The sequence below is a fragment of the Electrophorus electricus genome, chromosome 21, assembly GCF_041902795.1.
Source record: "Electrophorus electricus isolate QZ-2024a chromosome 21, ASM4190279v1, whole genome shotgun sequence".
Classification (NCBI taxonomy): Eukaryota; Metazoa; Chordata; class Actinopteri; order Gymnotiformes; family Gymnotidae; genus Electrophorus; species Electrophorus electricus.
In genome coordinates, this window is record NC_137517.1 from 13,558,376 (window position 1) to 13,580,000 (window position 21,625).

At 44.8% G+C, this 21,625-nt stretch overlaps 2 protein-coding genes across 6 annotated transcripts in view; both read left to right on the forward strand.

The window, feature by feature from the left end:
* Positions 1-61: 61 nt before the first annotated feature.
* On the forward strand, positions 62-13,180 carry ark2n (arkadia (rnf111) N-terminal like PKA signaling regulator 2n). 3 transcript variants are annotated; one of them, XM_027032400.3, is made up of 5 exons: positions 67-239; positions 1,860-2,631; positions 8,967-9,047; positions 9,276-9,360; positions 9,716-13,180. In XM_027032400.3, the coding sequence occupies exons 2-5, from the start codon at positions 1,932-1,934 to the stop codon at positions 9,879-9,881; spliced, it is 1,032 nt and encodes a 343-aa protein (XP_026888201.3). In that variant the 5' UTR covers positions 67-239; positions 1,860-1,931; the 3' UTR covers positions 9,882-13,180. The 3 variants fall into 3 exon arrangements, with proteins under 3 accessions (XP_035377372.2, XP_026888201.3, XP_035377373.2); XM_035521479.2 differs by lacking the exons at positions 8,967-9,047; positions 9,276-9,360; positions 9,716-13,180 and adding an exon at positions 5,366-7,248 and having other exon boundaries at positions 62-239; XM_035521480.2 differs by lacking the exons at positions 67-239; positions 8,967-9,047; positions 9,276-9,360; positions 9,716-13,180 and adding exons at positions 254-1,556; positions 5,366-7,248.
* A 2,288-nt stretch (positions 13,181-15,468) lies between these two features.
* ark2ca (arkadia (RNF111) C-terminal like ring finger ubiquitin ligase 2Ca) overlaps positions 15,469-21,625 on the forward strand; it is a 16,299-nt gene continuing 10,142 nt past the window's right edge. For 2 of the 3 annotated variants that reach the window (XM_027032399.3, XM_081704690.1), the window contains exon 1: positions 15,469-15,692. In XM_027032399.3, the coding sequence (XP_026888200.2) occupies positions 15,632-15,692 (61 nt within the window). In that variant the 5' untranslated portion in view covers positions 15,469-15,631. Of the gene's footprint in view, positions 15,693-16,728; positions 18,467-21,625 lie in introns of those variants that run through there. The other variant, XR_014119163.1, reaches the window with a different exon arrangement.

The following is a 21,625-nucleotide window of genomic DNA, read 5'->3' on the forward strand; positions in this document are numbered from 1 at the left end:
CTGTTATCGAAATAAACAACCGGAAATGACTCCTTCAAATTTTGGGTCGACCATCGCTAGTGGGGGCATTATGAATTAGCCAACCAAGCTAACGGGTCGGGAAGTGAGTTATCGGCGGTGCAAACGCTCTTCAAACTTTTTATCCGCATGCTACACGTTTACGCGAGTGCCACCTGTGAAAGGCCCGCACAGCCTACGATGCGCATTAGAAGTCGTACATGAGGACGCGCTCGAGCCAGGTACGTTACGTTCCTCGAACCGTTAACGGCTGAGCTCGCGCTCGTTTAGACCCGCACTGCGCGCGAGGGGCTCGTTACTGGCGACCTAGCTGTCATGCTAACTGCCGTTTCGGGGAGCCTCTCGCCGTCTCCTAATTTAAAACGTAATGCGCAGGGCTCTCCTGCTTTGTGGTCTTCCTTTTCAGATTGTTCGTGTCTTTTAGCCCGTAGTGTGCTAGCTAACTAGTTAGCTAACCTCCAGAGTACGCGACGTTGCGTGCTATTTAGCCAGTAGCATTAGCTCATCCGTGCACAAGTGTACAAGACGAAAAAGCGAAAACACAACTTGTGTTTACTTGGGTACAAATGTGTATGGTAGGCTTAATGATGTTTAACCGGATAGGAGACCTCCTCTGCGTGTATATTGGACGCAAATCTTACCGCCACACTTCTTTGGTCGGGTTTTCTCTGCCGCAATTCCGGGGACGACTATTTATTTAAGGGCACTAGGTTAACTAGCTAAAGCACTGTAAACGTCCGTTTGTTATTGGATCGCGGTCAAAGGATTTGAATTGCTATGAACACTGCGACACACCGTGGCGTGATTTTCCAACAGACTCAAGAAAGCAAGCGCTTGTGAGGGAAGTGTTTGGTGGGATGCGATCGCTCGCTCCTGTGCGTGCGGCGTTCATGCATGATGCATTGATCCGTGTCCGGTAGAGAGCGAGCCATGTCGCCCGGTATGAGTTTCAGATTGATGCCCGAGGACCTTTCGGCGCTCCCGTTTCGTAACACCCGTCGATGGCTTATTTTGGCAGCGCGGCGTTATTATCCACCTCGAACAATTGTCCTTGCGGTTCGGGGGCGAGACGGGATCCCGTCGTGTCGTGCGACAGCGCAGCAGGGCTTCTTGTGCAACGCGAGGAATCCGTCCGCTCGTTTAGGGCAAAAGCCTGCGGCAGTGCCGCAATATGAGGCATTGCGGTGTTTTCAGAGTTGGGATGCAGGAAAAAACCACAGCGATGTAACTTTAGGTGCGCGCCGAGATCTGATTGTGTGTTTACTTGCACGGAACACGGAACTCGGTTTCAGATGATCTGATGTATTAGTGTTTACTGTAATTATTGCAAGAGATGCATGGCTACAGTCTATAAACTGGGGAAATAAAGCCAGTAATATTTCATATGGCAGAGGAAAGCTACCGGACAGTGTAAACGGACACCGTTATTGTGGGCCTGCGTCACGAACCTCTCTAGAAGCGCTCATTAAACCTGAAGCGCCACGTGTCTATAAACGGAACCCTCTCATATCACTTCTATACAGTCTTGGTCCTTGCTGGTAGGTGTTTTGTTTCATTAAAAAAAAAAAAATTCCTTGCCTTATCATTTTATTATTGGGGGAAAAAAACCCCACTCTGGCTCGGCAACAATTCAACTCAAAAACAACAACAAAAGCACTACCACAGACTTTGGTATGGATTTCAGTTGTAGGATTGGAGGACTAAGTGTACTTTGAAAATTCTTTTGAATGTTTCTTTACCTGAACACTGCGGAAGTGTGCTGCTTCGCTGATATTTAAGAGTGCGGGTACTCCAGCAACAGGCCCTTGTCATTGTGCTGACCTGTATACGTTGCTTTACAGGTACACCAAATCCACTGATCACCTAGCAACTGCTGCCACCAAGACGTTGCCCACTGGCCCCGCCCTCCAGAGATGGCTGATCCTCAGAAGGCCAATGAGCTCCCAGAATGCCCCATAGAGGGCGGGGCCACAGCAGAGGAGCAAGACATGTCCCTGAGACCCGAGACCACACCCACCAGCTCCCCTACATGTGAAGAGCCAGGCAGCGGGCAGAGTCCTACTAGAGCGCCACCCCCTGGCCTGCTCTCCATGCCCTGCTTACTGAAAGAGCTGCGCAGAGACTCCTCCCCCGAACAGCCACTCGATGCGGTTCCTGCCTCCGCCACGGCTCAGCTCCGCCCACAAGAGGACAGCGACTCCTCCATCTGCCTGCGCTCTCCCTCCTCTTCCGGCCACCTGGGTGACTCGGACACGCTCTCCTCGGCAGAGGAGGCAGCCGAGCCCGCCCCGGCGGCGGCCGGGCGGAAGTCGTCGCGGCGCTCGCGCTCCGAGAGCGACGCCTCGGGCGTGGCCATGGCGGCGAAGAAGAACCGCTGCCAGGAGAGGCAGGTGAACGGGCGGGGCCGGGGGCGGGGCCCGCGCAGCCAGCGGCAGAAGGAGCGCATGCGCATGCTGCGGCAGAAGCGGGAGGCGGCAGCCCGGCGGAAGCCCGACCTGCTCCAGGACAGCAGCACCAGCGACAGCGACATTACCGCGCACTCTTCCTCCTCGTCCTCCTCGTCTTCGGCCTCGTCCGACAACGAGGGTGGCGCGGTCAACTCGCACCCCACAGGTAACGCTCGCGGGGAGGTCGCCTAAACGCCTGAATGCACGCACCTGGCACAGCCTGCGTTGCCAGTGTGAGTTTTTGGGGTTGGCTAGAGATCGCCTGGCTCGGCGTGTTGGATGGAGACACCGAGCTAACAAATACAACCGCCCGCTTTGGGCCAGACATGGTTGCTCGCTAACTCCAACTTTACAGTAAAGCTTCCGTACTTTACAGTAAACCTTTTGTACTTTACAGTAGAGCTTAATTTCTGGGAGCAGGCTTTCACCTGGTGACACTTAAAAGATTGGTATGCGCTGGTGTGAACACCTATACTTACTCACTTTGACACACACACGCACACACACACATATACATATGCAACAGTCTCTCAGCAAAGAGCTTGGTGCATGTTGATGGAATGACTTAAATACACAACATTCTGACTGGCACACCACCGCACGCAACATTTTTTTGGAGAATTACATACTCCTGTGTACTGTGCTGAAAATGCTCTTGTTCACAGGCACGCACAAAGCCAAAACCTGGAGCCTCTTGGTAGACACATACACACGCGCACACTCGTGTATGACGGGCCTTTCCCGTGGTTATTTTAGTGTATGCGTTGTGGATGATGTCCCACTCAGACTGTCAGTAGTGGAATTTGTGAGCCCCAAACACTGCTTTTCCCAGTCTTCCTGAAATCACCCGGCAGGTCTTTTTCCTCACTTGCAAAACATTTATACAAATGTGGTCGGAACAGCCAGCGTTTAAATAGCTAAGCGTGGCTCGACACGACAGTGAAAACGACGTATTCCAAATAGAGTGATGAATAGGTGACTGGGGCCTAAAGTGAGCGGAACCAAATAGCTGCGTCACTGCACAAACACGGCGAGATGAAGCCGGCTGTCGCGGGAGCTCCGGCCACTGGGAAGCGAAGGTGAAAAAGCGACCCGCGCACAGCATTTCTTTCACTGTCCAGAAAGGTGTCGCGGCCGCGGCGATGTCTGCTCAGGTGTTGCGTAAGCTCCCTGCTGAGTTCTAGAAACCGGTCCCAGAACGTCTCGGCCGCTTTACGCCGCCCACGCCTCGTCCGTAATCTTCCCAGCTTCCGCACCCGAGCAGAACATTACCTCACCATACTGTTCTCAAACAACCCCCCCCACCCCCTGGCCCTGGAGAGGCTAGAAATGTTATTTCCCACATGCTCCTGTGTTTAAGGTGAATTGGCTGTTGGCGACGTGCTGTATAGAGCGATCTGTAATATTAGCGAGTGCCTGGGGAAATGCAAAAACGTTGGAGAATCTGATTTGTTTTTGTGTGGGTTTTTTTTTTTTTTTTTTTTTTTTTAAGCAGGTGCTTCTCACGTATGCTCGGGTGTTGTTTTTGTAGAAACATTTAGTTTGCAACATGGCCCTCTTTCTTTTTATACGGCAGTGGAAACATTTAAGTCTTTCCTTGGTTTTTGCTGTAAGAGTTTAATTTCTGTAATAATATTGCATGCGTGTTGAGCATTGTACTGAGTAGTAACCCCGTGCCTTGCCATTAAGAGTCATTTTGTGTTCAGTTGGGCTTCCACTGTTTAGGAAGAAAAAGTCGCAAGTTAAGATTACACCCTTGAATGTACTAAACACATCGAACCCTGGAGATGGTTAATTTGTTTTGACTGAAATGATTTTCACATGAGCACCATGAATCATCAGAACACCCACAAGAGTGTCTGTACATTGTGATTTGTTAGCGCGCTCATTTACATATTACATCCTTCCATGCTATCGGTACTGCAGAGGCCAGTCTTGTGATATCTATTACCAACTGTTGTATTGTGAAGTCCTTGTGTTGCGAATAGGAAGGATGCTCAGTGGTCTAAACACACACACACACACACACACACAAAACAAGCAGCCTCTCAAACATGTCAGTTCTTTTCAAGCTCTCATAGCATTCACTTAAAGCAGTTAAACTCTTCTCCAGCAGATGGCGACGCAGAGTCTAAGTGTGAGTCTGCTTTCCAAAAGCCTTGCTGAGGGCTTCCTCTCGATGCACACATGCATGAGTTCTCCAGTGCTCTGAGCCCTTTGTGCTGGTGGTGGGGGTTCTTTTCCCCTTTTCACCTGCAGTTTTTTCTTCAGTGTACTGTTAACATGAAGATTACTATTGCAAATAAACCACGTTTTCACTACCCAGCTCTGAGCACAGGTGGTGGGAGAACCGCTGTCCACCGTCGCCGTCTGCTGAGTGGCTCGCCAGTTAGCTGGGGGGCTCGTGTCAGAACAGGAGAAGCCCCGAACTCTACACTGTAGCGGATCTCTGGCATTAGATTTGAGATTGTACAGCATTGACTAGTACTTTGATGATACTTAAAAGCGCATTAAACGTTTAAGGACACTGCAAGGTGTGTGTCTGTCTGTCTGCATCCCATGGATCCCGAAACATGGTTTGCTTTTACAGACAAGTAATTAATAGACTTTGATTGATTTGATCTATTTATTTATTTACTTGCATATTTGGGCTTGCATCTCTTTATTGGTTGGATTAGATCAACAAGCATTTTGGTCTGAGGATTCGTTTTCTTTCCAGTAGGGCCTGTCTTGTATTGGGTTGGTGCACTGGGAGGTCTGCATGATTGTTGCCTAGCCTGTCAGCATGACCGCCGGCGTGCACGCCGTAAACGCCGCCGCTCTCGCACGCTGCGGTTTTTGTCCTTTTCTGCCGCTTACCTCTGTGTCTGTCTTCTCGGCGCCTGCCATCTGTCTTTAAGCTGGTCGCCGTGGAAGCGAAGCCTCCAGAGCCACAGCGCAGGGACTGCTTGATGGGGGCGTGGCTAGCGGCAGCCTGGGCGGAGTCTTGGAGGAAGCTTTGACACGGTTCGCTACCATGCAGAGACAGACTGAGGAGAGATTCCGTGTGTGGATGGAGAGGTTGACCCGCCTTCATTCCGACGACGACAATGACCAATCGTCCAGCGAGAATCCAGAGGCGCGGAGTAACGTCAGTTCCTTCCTGCCTTCGTCCGAATCGCAGGAAACGCTGGCAGCCTATCAGATTGCCCGACTGAATGCCAACCCCCTCCCGCACACCCAGGCCAACGCCCTCAACGGTATCCTGGATTCACCCGACCCAAACTTGCTTAACGTGTAAGGGAAGCGGGGCCTGGCCACTGAGACGCTTCAGAGAAGCTCGGATCCATCTTCAGAATTTGGTTGAAGGCAATACACGGGTCCTTCACACTGTCAGACCGACACTTCCCCATCCCTCTCTCGGATACTCTCTCTCTAGTATCCCTCTCTCCCACGTCTCTTTGTCACCCTCCATGCATTATCTCCCTTCGCCTCTCTCCATCCGTACACCTCTGCCCCTCCGCTCCTCCCGTAAGGGGGTGGGGGGTGCTCCTCGTTAGCGTGCGTGCCTTGAAGAACTCTCCTCCACTCCAGAGTCTCGTCCTCCCCGAGCTCAGATGCAACCTGTGCATCCTCTCCACACAGAGCGAGATGCCTCCCGCCGTGTCGGAGTTGAGACAGGTTACTGCTTAGAAACCTGTTCTTCATGCTGGATTGGCTTTCTTTTTACATGTCTGACAGGTCGACCAAAGAACTCAGAACTGTTAACTTCCGTTAGTGGTTTGATTTCAGTTAGGTTCAAGGTTTGTTTTGTATTATATTCCAGCGCCTGCATGTAATGAACAAAAACTATAAGCAGTAATGCATGAAATATCAACACTGTGGTGTAATTACTAACAAAACTGGCCTACAGTTGCATATATACTAACATTCTCACCCTCACACAGGGATGTTTATGAAAACCTCATATTGAAGTTTTGAGTGCGTGTATGTTACTGAAACAAACAAACACACACACACACGCATGCAAACATACAATTAATAATTCCATGCAAATGTTAGCAGACGTGCAGACCCAAACAGAAGGGCCTTACGGAGAACCTTCACCGTTTACCCGTTCCACACAATTAGGGTCTTTTATCCACTTGATTTTATATCAACAGGGTTTTTTTTATTTAGTTTTTGCAGATAGAAAAATAAGTGCATTATTTAAAATGCAGATATAAGGGCAACAGGAACAGGGTATTTTATGTTTGTTTGGGTTTTGTTTTTTTTTTGTTTTTTGTTTTTTTTTTAATAATGGATGACGATAGCAAGTGTGTGTTCTGGTCTCTTTGTATGTGTGCTTGGCCATCAGCAGTTTGACGGACCTAACCCTAACACGCACTAACTTAAACTGGCTAGCAGTGTAAAGCGATGGTTTGTGGTTTGCGGCCAACTTTTGCAGACATTTTGCTTAAAATCTAACACACACACACACGCGCGCGCACCACGGCAGGGCTGAAAAGAAAACGTCAGGGTTTTTTAGTGTTACGCTAACGAGCAATGTGCTTCCACAATGAGTCTGTTGGAACTGAAAGTGTGAGTAAACTGCAGAAGGAAGGAATGAATGGTTTTGTTGATACCTGGTCTTTGTTTTTGTTCTTGGGATCCATTGTACGTCATGTTTTGGTGCCTGATCAAAATTAAATAAGGATGATGTCATTTATGTTCCTCTTCCCATATTTTATGTTTGGGTGGAAGTTGTGGTTTTAATTACTGATTTGTATAATTCTCACACCCCAAATAAAAGCTTTGTATGTGATATGATTGTGTGTGTGTGTGTGTGTGTGTGTGTGTGTGTGTGTGTGTGTGTGTGTGTGTGTGTGAGTGAGTGAGTGAGTGAGTGGTTTTTGGATTGGGTTGGATGTGAGAGGGTTTTTAGCACTTATATGATTACTTACTTCAGTTTTTGGGTTTAAACTTTTGGAATGAGGACCTTAAAAAAGAAAGCACTTCAGAAAGGTCTGGAAATTTAATTTGCACATTTTCCCTTTAGCCCTAATATAATCAGCAAGCCTTGACATGTTTGTTGTTTGAAACTTCCCTCATTAACTTTTGCACTGGCTAATTTAGATAGCAAGTTTTGGAAGCTCACAAATCTTCCCTAAATACCCACCCAAATCTTCATATCCTAAATTCAGTCCTTACATGATGTTATATAGACTCTAAAAATTCTGGCAGCTGTTAATTTATGGGGGCACACACACAAAATGAATTGATTTCTTAATTGGAAGGCAAAATTATATTGGAAAGCTTGAATTTATACAGATGATGTAGTTCTACTTTAAACTGAAAAAAAATGGAAAACAGTGGAAAGGGGGATGAAATTGCCCATTTCCTTACTTACAAATGTGCGTTTTACCCAATGCCCGTTCTCTCTTCTCTATGATTCTGACTGAACCCCACAGCCAAACAGTTCAGGTCATTAGATTCAGAATTCGTCAGAATTAAACCTGGAAGCAGTACAAAATTACACTCAAAATATGCAAGCTTTTCTCTCAAGATTATACAACAATATTGATCTCAATAGTAAAATACGGAAGTGATCCATAATATGGGAAGCATTTCCCACAAAGATAAATTCCAAAAATGTGCTTGTCCACCATTTCATTGACCACAAGCACCAGCATACAAATAACGTAATAGAACGTAAACCAGAGAGTACACTTGACCAAGGAGATGATGTGTAAGATGTGGCTGGTGGGCACTAATATTTGCGCTCTCGCAGGAAACGTAAGGGACCGGTCCCGTTCGTTCTGGATGATGGCCAGCCCATCAAGCAACCGCTGAGCACGTGCAGTCTTGTTTTAACTGTGCTGTCCCCTGTGTGGCCATCCCTCTACAACCTGGGTGGTCTTCAGTTAACAGCACATGACCTTTACAGACAAGAAAACAGTATTTTATGTTGGAAAAGTCATAATGCAATAAAGTGGCATCACTGGGCAAAGAACCTCAATTGTAGAGCTGATTGAAGCCTTTCAGTTGTCTCGGGGTCCCATTGTGAAATGAAGCAAACAAAAATAAAACCGTCTTTGTGAATGTTGCCTGTGAGCTAGTTCTACATAAACACACTAATACTTAAGACTTCAATACCCAAATACCCTCACATGGTGTCAAATGTGATACCATTTATAACCCATGTATTATAACCAGGTTGTGTGTGTGTGTGTGCGCGTGTGTGCGCACGCAGCTATTGGTGTGTGTTTGACTTTTTTCCAGCCAGTGACACACATAGTGTCCATATAGTTTACCAAAAATACTATGGAGTGCTTGACTAGTTTGATGGTATGACTGAATCTGACTGGTAAGTTTAGTTCTTGTTTTAAACTCCTTAAATAGCAGTAGATCATAGAAGCTATTTAATATTCCCATAAACAAAAGTATTTAGACATAAAAGTTATTTAATCTGTGGAGCTCAGGACAAAGAGAATGCCATGTGTAGTATATTGATTTGACGCCGTGTGTCTGTGTGTGTTACAGAAGGCCCTGCAGTGATTGGCCAGTATGACGTCTCAGACACGCACTCTGAACAGGAACAGCAGCAGCCTCGCACGCTCGCAGGTCAGTTGCCATGGTTACAGAGGCGGTGCAGCACCGTGGACAAAGCGTCTCGGATGCTTGTACTCTACATCCGTGGTTTTCTGAATTGAAGTCAAGCGCTATACCTGTAATGCAGCGCGGGCTCTTGGGTTAGCCATTTGGATGCCGCTTCAAGTCATCAGCAAGCGAAAGTGGTCTCACACCCCGCGTAGGTTTAAAGACTCCCTTGTCCCCTTGCTGTTACTGTAGGTCCAGTAGAGGCGGAGCCTCCGCGGGTAGGTCCGGCATCCTCTGACAGCGAGGTGGAGATTGTGGGCGTGCAGGAGAACGCCAGGTGAGCCGCGTCCCCGTCACCACACCTGGTAGTCTGGATTTAAAATGGGGCGAAGGGGAAACGGACGTAACTTTGCTGGGAAACGTCAGAAGTGTGCAAGTACAGATGTTCCAAATGTGGCCAAAATGATGAGAAATGACATCAAATGAAAAATGAAATGGCAAATGAAAAATTGAGTTTTTCCCACTACTGTCCTAGACATGCAGTTTGAACTGAAGTTTCACAGCTGTCGAATTGACCGGGTTGACATCATTCGTTTTATATATGAAATATATTTAGAAATATATTTAAATATATTTGTGTAAATGTTCACTAAGGATTTTGTATTCATTGGTTTTCCACTTGTTTCCTATAGTGCTGTGTCTAGGTTTCCAAGAGGTGGAGTCATCCAGTCTCTTTCTTCATGGAAGCAGCGAGCCCCGCCTCCTTGGTCAGCGGTCAACACCCAGACTGGCTGGGCCCCACCCCCTGAAGTGGTGGATCTGACACTGGATGAAGACAGACACAGATATCTGCTGTGATCTTACATGCACACACAACCATGCACCACACACACTGTGCACGCATACATATACCGTGGACCTGAGTGTCTTAAAACATTTTAAAATGAGTCCCTTTCTTGATTTGGTTACATGAGTAAAACTACTGAAAAGGTCCTTGGATAACTCTTCAGTAGTTTGTTAAACGATTCTGAAAAGTCTCCCAACCACCCCCACCCCCCCCATCCCCACGAAACCGTGGTCGTAACATGTTAATTGAACACACGCGAAAGGTTGTTAAAAATGAGGCTTGCGCTGATGCTTTACCTCCGTGTAGCCAAGTGTTTGGAACACCAGGCAGGGGTCCACACCCCCGACTACACGCGTGGACGTCCGCGCGAGGGCATGACTTGGACAAGTAGCGTTACGGCAGAAGAGTCAGTCCTCCCATTTCTGGAAGTAGAGGTTACTTTAGAAGTCGTTTCCTTCAATTAGTTCAGAGATACATGAAAAAAGCAGGATTTCCCGCCTTGTTCTGTATCATATGGTGAGCTTATCCAATCAGATTTGCTGTACTCAGTTCCACCAGATTTCATAGCTGAACCCCTGACTGATGGATTTGTCAAGACTACTGTTAGAGCGACACCTAGTGGCCATTAATGGTGGTAATGCAGGGACACAGACTCACTGCATGTCATTTTACTGGCTGCAATGAAATCTTTTTTTTCTTTTTTAGTTCTGAGGAGAGACGAGCAGGTTAAATCTCCAGTGCTTTGAGTAGCTTGGCCAACACACCTAGAAACATCTCACACACACACACACACACACACACACACAGCTGCCACTAGTCTCAGGTGTCGCCTACTCGTTCGGACGTGCTAGTGTAGGAACTTGCTGTAAAGCTGCTTCGGGACCCGCTGGTGCAATAACACGGGTTTTACTCTAACCATAGCAATACCCTGACTGCTTCTGCGTGTGCATAAGTGTGTGTGCATGTGCAACATGGAGAGAGAGAAATATGGGTGTGTGAGAGTGATGCAGAGGTCAGTGTGTGTTTTTTATGTCTGAAATGTGTAATGCTGCTGTAGGAGCAGAGCTGCTGTGTTTGTGTGTGTGTGTGTGTGTGTGTGTGTGTGTGTGTGTGTGTGTTCGCTGTCACCTTCTGCCTTCAGACACACTCACGCTAAGGTCTATTTTGTGTGGTCACAGAAATGGGCCTTCATGCCAGTGGAACTTATCCCAAAAAAAGGGAAAAGAAGAAAAAGAATCGCATCAATGTGTGAACATTTTAATACCGATAATGACAATATAAGTAGTGATTTGTAGTTATTTAAGTAACTGATGCTACTGTAAATCAACTGTTTCATATAGACCTGCAGATGTTTCTATATTGTTTGCTTTGGCTACATCTTTGCTGTCTCATAATGCAGCGTTAGCTGTGACTATTAATATTTAAAGTGTGTTTTTCCTTATGTTGAATATGGATCATTTATTTAAAGGGAAGAGACAGGCCTATTAGTTTTTGATGTGGTTACTGACAGATTTATGTAGGACTTTTTGGTTTTGTTTTGGGTTGGTTTTTTTTGTTTGTTTGTTTTTTGTTTTGTTTTTTGGTTACCAAGTTTCGTTGGCATAATTAAGTATATTTTTTGTTTCTCTTCAAGATCACATATTGTCTGACTGTATTGGGAAAGGGAGGTTTTCCACTGAAACGTACACCTGAACTCTCACGTCCCCGTTGATGGCATGGGTTCTTGCAGGGTTACATGCGGTCATGGCGGTTTCCACATAGTAGCATGTTTGGTGTAGGGGACACTTGAAGGGGGGTCGGAGGTGATTAATAGCATTGACACCTGTGCACTTCAGAGGGCCTGTCTGCAACACAAAACACGTGCCATCGGCGGTGTGAAATTGGCTAATGTTTGCACCATGGCATGTTGGGGGTGGCTGAGGCAGGAGGCAGGGTGTAGTGTTGTCAAGGCTGTTATAGATGAGTTAGAATACTGAACCGTCTACTGAGCGAAACTATATTCTGTGGAGCCAAGTTCAGGAGTCTGGCAGGACCGGAGTACAAAGCCCAGCAGATGAGCGTGACGTCAGCCGTTAGGCAGAACTTCCACGTGCTGGCGTAGTCCCCTGATGGGGACCAGCTTCAACTGTACCATTAATCTGCAAGATATGGAGCATAACTGCTGTAATGTTTTACCATTTTAACTCTCGATCATGCCTGGGCCCACCCATCTCTGCCTGGTATGACCTATCCCCATTAATGGAGACATTTGAGGCTACCCACTGTGTTCAGTTGGCTGGCGACAGAGGGGAACTGACCAATAATCATTGGAAGTGGATGAACATGGGGTCAGCCGTCTATGAACAGGTCTTGTTTTGCACCATCCCTTTCTTCATATACTCCCCTTTAGAGATGTTCTTAAGGTGGCCAGGAGAGCACAAAGGGGCTGCTTCTGCCTGACCAGTGTGTTAAAGAATCAGCTCTAATGGAGAGGCACAAGTTTCCTCCAAATGTCACAAAAGGGCAAAGTCATCATGCTTGCAGTGTGAGTGTCAGGCATCCGTTTACTGGGCATAGATATCACGGGAACACAGAACTGAGTGTTAAGCTAGAAAGAGTCTTGTTAATTAAACTATTAACTAATGAATTTCTTAACCCCCAGGGTTAGCTGGTGATGGAAAACGAGGACAAAATAAAAAAAACGTTTGAAGGCAGTTAAAATTAGCAATGTCAAGGGCTTTAAATTATGTTACTTTAGAATTCGAACAGTGGATAGGGGTGAATGGATTGTTTACATCTGCACTTCAGTTCTGAGGCTAAATGAACAAATTGGTCATATCTAAGCTCACGACCAGGTTTGGAATCGAGTAATTTATTAATGTAAAAATGAGAGCAGCATCTCAGACCTTTACGAGGAATTCGACAGCTTCCGTTATGCCGTCAAGAGACTTCACATGCACACGCCGCACAAAGTCCGGAAGGTCCTCTGATATACACGTCATCTACATTAAGATTTTTTTTTTTTTTATTGTTACTGATGTTAACATCATTTCTAGGAACAGATCCATGCAAAAATAGTCTAGTCATATAAATTGCCCAACAGCAATAAGGATGCATGGATTTCACCATTTTATGCACCATCCAAATAAGAAAATAGCCCCACTCCCATTTATTTATTTATTTTTTGGACAGTATTTTAAATTATGAAGATGTTATTCTTTTTTTTCTTTTTTTTTTTGCTTCTGCAAGTCCTCTACTTCCTTTAAATGATGAGTATGTAGAATAAAATAAGACTATTTTAAGATAAATAAATAAACCTATTTAAAGAGGAGCTGTTTCTGAGTCATTCCTTTGATTTGTTTTTGCAAAGCAGTTGATTGACAGCAAAGATTGTTTGTGTGGTGTGTCCAAATACAGGGAACCAGAAGTTCAAATAGGCATGTTTTTGGAATTGCAAGTGCATGGATATGATCATGCACAGAATATCTTATTCACACATCTACATGTCCAAAGCCTTGTGCGCACAACATCCAAGCAGACCCAAGTACCCTTCGTGGGAAAGTAACTCATGACCTCTGACCTTCAGGCACTTTGGGGGGATGGGTGTTAGGGCCAGGCAGCTGCCACGAGAGATCTGTTCAGTCCTCTGGACAAAAAACTTAAAAGTTCCCTGCTTGCTCACTCTCTCTCTCACACATACACACACACACACACACTTCAGCTGTATGCTAATGTGTGTTTGTGTGCAATCTGTTGCACTAATAGGACAAGTTTTTTTTTTGTTTGTTTGGTTTTTTTTACTATATGAGTGTGGTCATTCCTGGGAAAATATCATTTATTTTAAATGTTTGCCTCAGTTTAATGATTTGTCACGTGTGTTCTGCATTCCCCAAGCAAGAATTACAGATATCCAAAACAAAGGCTCCATAGCCTGTGCTGGAGACATCAGTGATGACCTCAAGGAATGAAAAATAATCTGGAAAAGTTTTGATTACATTTATACATTTTTTTGGTGTAACTATGTTACATTTGATTCATTGGCATGGATAGTTACCATTTTTTGGGTTCACTTAGATTTGCCTATACAGTATACATATGAAATTATCTTAAGTAGCATAACTATGTTCACATAAAGTTCAGTAAGTGGCAATACTGATATTGATCTACGTAGTCTGAACGAAGGAGTACTTCAAGCAATATTGTTGATCAATGTCTAAGTAATATTTTAGGAATAAGAAATGCAATATCGTTTAAAATGGCATGTATGCAAAAAATTGAAAACTACTGCTAGTAATAAGGGCTTGGCAAAAAACAAAAACGAAACTAGGTAAGTTCATAGCCTTTTAACCCACTGAAAAGGAAGGAAATCTGATCTCTTCAGTGAACTGAAATGAATGACCCCTCCCCCAGTGAAGAACAGCTGTCAGTACTGCAGTGGAGAGACTAACTCCTTTGCAGGTTTTTAAAAACTAAATTTCTACCTAAATTGGTCGATAGTACGTCACCCAGTTTATATCAATAAAGTCTCGTGTGAGAAAAAGCAGAGCAAAAGTACGCTGTGCACAACTAATGACGTTTTATAAAGGTTTGTGTTCTAAGGTTAGTATGTGTCTATACACACTGCGATTAGTTTGCATTCGTTTTGCGTACTTCATATGTTAAAGACATTACATATCAAGGCAACGTATCACCTCTTAAGTGTGAAATAGCAGGAAGGAAGGAATATCAAATTGCCTTTTGGTGTGTTCATGTATTACCTGTGTGTTCTGCTTACCTGTAAAATGGAAATTGGCCAGATGTCACTGCAATTATGAATGCAATTGTATGTTTCAAACAGTGCTCTGGGAGGCGGGGGCGCCATGTGTTGCGGCTGGCAGACGGAACAGAAGGAGCAGAGCTAATCAGAGCTCAGGGCTCAGTGTCCGCGGATGTGTCTGGAAGCGGGGGAGGGGGCAGATAACCGACATATGGGGCCGGTTCGGTCGGCGGAGCCCCGTCAGCAAACCCAGGTCAACCGGCCTTCCTACCATGGCCATGTTCATTCACGCCGATGCGAAAGCACACGGCACATGCGCGTCAATACATTAGCGATACATTTCCGGTCCTTTTCACTCGCTCATGTTTTAACTCTGGTGAAGAGACCAATCTTTCATGGGATACAAAACCTATTCGTGTTGTCTGAATCTTAAATCACTCGGGGAAAAGAAACTTATCGATGATTTTAACCTGTATGCGCAGCTGTGTGTTCTTTTGGTGACAAAAAAAATCGATCAAATCTGAACGGAGTTATCGTTATCGTTTAATTGGCATTTCTCAGCATTTAGCAGTAATTTCCACATTTTAATTATCTATCTATCTATCTATCTATCTATCTATCTATCTATCTATCTATCTATCTATCTATCTATCTATATCTATATCTATATATATATATATATATATATATATATATATATATACATACATACACACATATACACACACACACACACACACGCCGCCTCCTGCCGTATTTGCGCCCGCACTCCTGCGTGCAGGTCCGGGCTCTGACGCGCCGAGCGTTCACAGGCGCCTCGCGCCTGGCAGGGACTCCATTGGCTGGCGCGCGCGCGCGCGAGCCCCAGGAAGTGCGCGCGCGCGCGCGCTCGGCGATTGGCCCCGCGCGTCCTTTGTGCGCGAGGCAGCTGGCGTCGCGGCTGCATTCTGAATGGTCCTGCGCCGGACGCGAAGGTGTCCATGGGCTGTCCGTCTGACCGGCTAGCACCGCAACAAAGGAGCCAGGATGGTGTTAGTTCATGTCGGATATCTGGTTCTTCCCGTGTTTGGTTCAGTGAGGAGCAGAGGTATCGTTTTTGTTTTTTATTCCTCTTCTTACTAACGAACCGGCGCTGCGGGCAGCGCGTACGCGTCAACGGAGCGAGCCGCCCTGGTCAGAAAGCCTGTCCGGCTGGCCCGAGGAGCTCGCGTAGCTCAGCAGCACAGATACGGAGCTGGTCTGCAGCTAGCACGCAAGCTAGCCGATGTGAATCATTGCACGGCTGGCTCTCTGCTCTGCGGCGCTTTTGCAAAAGATGATGCTAGCGCGTTAGCCAGCATCCTCACTGGGAGGTTGTGGCAAGCTTTTGTGAGCTTGTGTGAGTATCGCTCGCACACAATGGTCAGGAGCTGCAGTGACATTTTTTTTGTCTCTGTGGTTGTCTTTAAAGGCAGAGGTCAGGTCGACACGAATCAGTTGATAATGCAATTTTTAATTTGTTCCGTGTACAGCCGGGAATTACGAAACGCCACTGCCAATACACAAATCACATCCTTTGTGTAGTAGCCGCAGCTTATTTCGCTTGATATTCTTGTCGCCTCCTCATTTGGCACGCTAGTCATAAACTAATAACGTTTTTCTTCTCCGTTAAATTCCCTCACGTCTACGCCTCTCCGAGCGCTGATATCAATGAATAATTAAACATGGCTTTTACGTCCAACATTGAGCTCGCTAGGTGGGTAGGCAGCTAAGCCTTCGCGCCGCAGTGTGTGCTGTTAGACAGAGGAGAGGGTCCCAAAATATCCTCAGATGAACCTGGTTAGAATTCACGCCTTGTGCTCCAAATGTTTGGGAACTGATCCGTAAAACCGTAAACTCGTTTCTGTCCTGTGTGGTTGACAATTGCTGTACTCTTCGCATAAAGTCCTAAATGGCAAATAGTCGCATTTTAGGTCTCGCCGTAGCCAGGCAATTTTCCATCAGAAAAAAAAAGAAATTCATTTGTGTGCAGGATCTGTGCTGATTATGTAATAACATGACGATCATTTTTTTATGGTCATGTCGTAGCTCCAATGATTTCATTGTGCTTGTATTTGTTTCTTTTTTTTCTCCTTGTTCCATAGTCTGGAGGCTGCTTCTGCATACCGCATTTTTCAGACCTCTCTCCCCTCCATTGTGTAGCTAACGATCACCCGCCGCCGCGTTCCTCTCTCTGCCTGTCCCGCATCTAGCTGTATTGTGACTCCCCTCTACCTCATCCCCTCTTTCCATCCGAAGACGACATTTGGCATTACAAACAAAAATTAAAAACGCCCCACTCATCCAGTATCCTTCTGTATGAGACTGCAGAATAACACACTTTTTTTTTTTTTCCTGAAAAATCCTGTCTCTTTTTAAACTGTCATTGTTGCTCTTATAATAACCCATTGTAGCGATTAGCTGTTACAAATGTCATTGTGATTGTCCCATTTTCCCAGCGAGGGTTAGACTTGCTTTTCTTTTTCACTGTAAATTTCTGTGAAGTGGATGCGTTTGCACCTCACTGCGATCACAGCCAGGCTTGACAGAACGCGACCGCCGTCTGTCTCCCTGTCCATCGTGCGCTGGTGCACTGTGCCTGTGTCAACGAGCTTTATTGTTGTTTTCAGTATGTCGCGGAGACCGAGCAGGGGCAGCTGGCCATAAGTTACAAGGCCCTGTCTCCGTTATTGTAACGGGAGCAAAACGGGGTTCTGAATGCCGCACCTGAAATTGTTCCATCCGCCCTGAGCTTTGACAGTAGACAAATTTTAAAGTACTCTTTATACCCGACATCAGTTTGGAAATACAAAAATGTTCCGTTTGACCTTAAAACGTTCCTGCTGTCTTGTTTAATTAAAGCACCAATTTAGTTCACCTGTATATTTGCAAAGGTGATAAAAGGATTTAAATGATCACCAAGCTCTTTGAATGCTTGGTACATCATGAGAAGGTGTTTTTAGCTGTTTTTATATAGACTACATTTTAAGTAAACACAGACTGCTTTCTAAGACTACCTTCTAAGTAAACATAGACTGCTAATGATTCTAACTTCTCAGTAAACATAGGCTGCTTTCTGATTCTACCTTCTAATAAACACAGACAGCTTTCTAAATAGCTTCACTCTTTTAAGTTCAGTCAAATTACTGGGATTTGGCATTTTATGCAATTTGGCTCTAAACTCTGTTATTTCACATTTGAACTCGGATCTTAAAAACCTCAGTTTTGATCTCGTACCTTCGTCGGGGCTTAAGAGCTCCCACTGGCACACTGTACCCAGCCACGTCATCTGGCAAGCATTCCTTGCCTTTACCCACTCCACAACGGCTAGCGAAGCCGTGGTCCCACAAGCCTAGCGCTAGTGTTCCTAGCGCCGTGTGCTCCGTCGGTGTGAATGGCATCCACATTACAGGAATCATTAGAACTGCACTGCTGTAGAATTCCTCTTAGAACTTCAAAATGTCTTTATTTCTTTGGTTGTGGTTCTTTGCCTTCCGTTCTTGTATTAGGCTCTCTAATGCATGACCATGTTTGTTTATTTACTTATCTGTTTGTTTCTTTTTTTTTATTATTATTTCCCTCTTTTGTTTGTTTGTTTTTGGCATTTGAACAGCAAACTCCAATGTATTTTTGTGTAGAGATGTCCTGCTGTAATGACAATGCTGTAGTATACACATTACCCATTGGATGCTGCTTCTGTTGTTTTAACCTTATGGAGCATGGGCAAGCCTTGGCTCTTTATTTGCATGGTTATTATTATTATTATTATTATTATTATTATCACACAGTTTCACTCATACTAATATTTTCCAATAAAGACTGTAGTTTTTCCCTTAACCTTCAGTGTGTTCTCTGCTGATTTACATGTCTCCTCCCTTCAAGACCCACCCCTTTCCACTGTTTGGCCACTCTGGCCCCTCCCCCAGGCTCATGTCTCAGCTCCTCTCACTTGCCAGACTGAATCATGGGAATTTTCACCCTACTGCCTCTGGGAAATGTAGTCTCGCAGACAAAGGGGCGAGCTGTCACTTCCTCTCAGTCCAAAGCACATCCTCATTTGCATTTGTGCCTTTTTCTTGCTTGCTTTCTCTTTCTCTTCTCTGCAAGCACATGATTGTGATTTCACGTCTATGTGGAAGCCAGTGTGTTGGCTGAAGGAATACGCCGTGCTTCAGTCTGATCTATAGGCCCAAAACATTTGTCATCATCGGAAAGGAAGGCTAAGTTCACACACACACACACACACACACACACACACACACAGTTGATTGGGTAGGCTGTGCACTAATTTCATTGGGAAATCTGCTCTGGACCCCACAGCTCTGGCTGCACGCTGTATTCACAGTAATGTTTGGACGTGGGCCAGGTGAAGACAAAGCAGACAGCTCTCTGTACAAGCAAGAAGTGTCACAGTAGTCTGTAGAGTACTCTGTATAAAATTATTTGTTGTTTAAAATATCTTGGACAGTTAAATTTGTTAAATTACTTTCAAGCTCAAGTATACATAGATTATAGCTTTGTTGGTATACTATTTGAAGTTTAGTTAATGCAAGATTGTAAGGCAGCTCAGACACTATTTTTAATAAATGTATACTGACATCTTCGCATTGGAGTGATAAACACATTGTAGGGAACAGGTTTGCATCAAAGACATCATCAAATTCATCACATATCTGACGTTGGGTATTCAAATGTGATTTGTCAGACGTTCAATAATACGTGACGCTTAAGCTATATTTAACGTTAAAATGTTAATGAGGATAAAACTGAATGTTAACTAACCTGGTTATTAGGGTCGCATTTTGCTAAGGCTAAGCTAAAACCGCTAGGATTCAATTAACGTTAGTCAGAGCGGACTTTAAATAGGCCACGCCCCTTTTAAAGCGACGGCAGCCTTTAAGTAGGCCACACCTTTAATATCACAACAATGCCGGCTCTTCTCCATGCACACATGGTTTGAATGTTTTATAGGAGCTTTTTCAGCGAATAGTGGCACCCTGATATCACGTCTAGATGCGTACAAACAGGTAAGGAGGGAAAAGAAATTACAAATATGTCCTGACGCCATTGCACCTGCATTGCCAGGATTTTCCTTAATGGCTTGCTTCAGGGTGGGGGTAGAGGTGGCAGGCTTAGAGTAAAAATGTGGCTCATCTGGTAGATCCCAGGGCCTGGGTTGGGAGATGCTGCTCTAGACGACCTTTCCCCCATCTAAAGAGAGGCGGAGCTGGGGTGGAGGCTTCGGTATAACAAGTCCTTGAGCAGTTCAGGTCATTAGAAAGTGTCCCGCACTAGCAGGTCCAGGTGACAGTGCTCGGCGTCGTGCGGCTCCCTGTTCCACCGTCTGTTTGAGTGATGAAAACGTCTTTCAAGATTTGAGCCACACGTCCAGTCATCTTGATTGTCCGCTACTAGATATTCACCATGGTGGCCCGTCTTTGACTGTCCTCCGATAGTGACCGTAAATGTGAAAAAAATGCATGACATATAGATTCGGATACAGCTGGGCCAGTGTGTTATGCACATTTCATTATTTCAATATGTGATTTTTATCTTCGAGGACTTTGCCTAGTACGTTAGACTAATAAAAGTAGTCATTTCCAATTGTCTATGAAATTCATAAGAACCTCCTCATTTCCAAGATACTGTGGGCCATTTTTAAAACCTCGGGAAAAGCTTGAATGTATAATTGAAACTTTGAATTTTAATGATGCATTTCTATTTAATTTTAAAATGAGCTGCAAAACAAATGTGCAGTTAGCTGTAAATGGGCAACTGCATAAATGTCAGTGTACTCATCCAGTAACAGAACTGACTGCATAAATGTCAGTGTACTCATCCAGTAACAGAACACACTTCATAAATGTCAGTGTACTCATCCAGTAACAACACACTTCATAAATGTCAGTGTACTCATCCAGTAACAGAACTGACTGCATAAATGTCAGTGTACTCATCCAGTAACAACACACTTCATAAATGTCAGTGTACTCATCCAGTAACAGAACTGACTGCATAAATGTCAGTGTACTCATCCAGTAACAGAACACACTTCATAAATGTCAGTGTACTCATCCAGTAACAGAACACACTCCATAAATGTCAGTGTACTCATCCAGTAACAGAACACACTTCATAAATGTCAGTGTACTCATCCAGTAACAGAACTGACTGCATAAATGTCAGTGTACTCATCCAGTAACAGAACACACTTCATAAATGTCAGTGTACTCATCCAGTAACAGAACACACTCCATAAATGTCAGTGTACTCATCCAGTAACAGAACACACTCCATAAATGTCAGTGTACTCATCCAGTAACAGAACACACTCCATAAATGTCAGTGTACTCATCCAGTAACAGAACACACTCCATAAATGTCAGTGTACTCATCCAGTAACAGAACACACTTCATAAATGTCAGTGTACTCATCCAGTAACAGAACACACTTCATAAATGTCAATGTACTCATCCAGTAACAGAACACACTTCATAAATGTCAGTGTACTCATCCAGTAACAGAACACACTCCATAAATGTCAGTGTACTCATCCAGTAACAGAACACAGTTCATAAATGTCAGTGTACTCATCCAGTAACAGAACACACTTCATAAATGTCAGTGTACTCATCCAGTAACAGAACACACTCCATAAATGTCAATGTACTCATCCAGTAACAGAACACACTCCATAAATGTCAATGTACTCATCCAGTAACAGAACACACTCCATAAATGTCAGTGTACTCATCCAGTAACAGAACACACTCCATAAATGTCAGTGTACTCATCCAGTAACAGAACACACTCCATAAATGTCAGTGTACTCATGCAGCAAGACAACTAATGCTCTGTTTAAATGGCAGTGATCTTCACCCATGTTAACTAGCCTTAGAATTATCCCCAACCTACACTAAAAAACAACAGGCTTTGGTCCATATTTCATCCCGTCTGTGTTGCCGCATACAAGCAGCTTATGACACACTTATGACATCTGT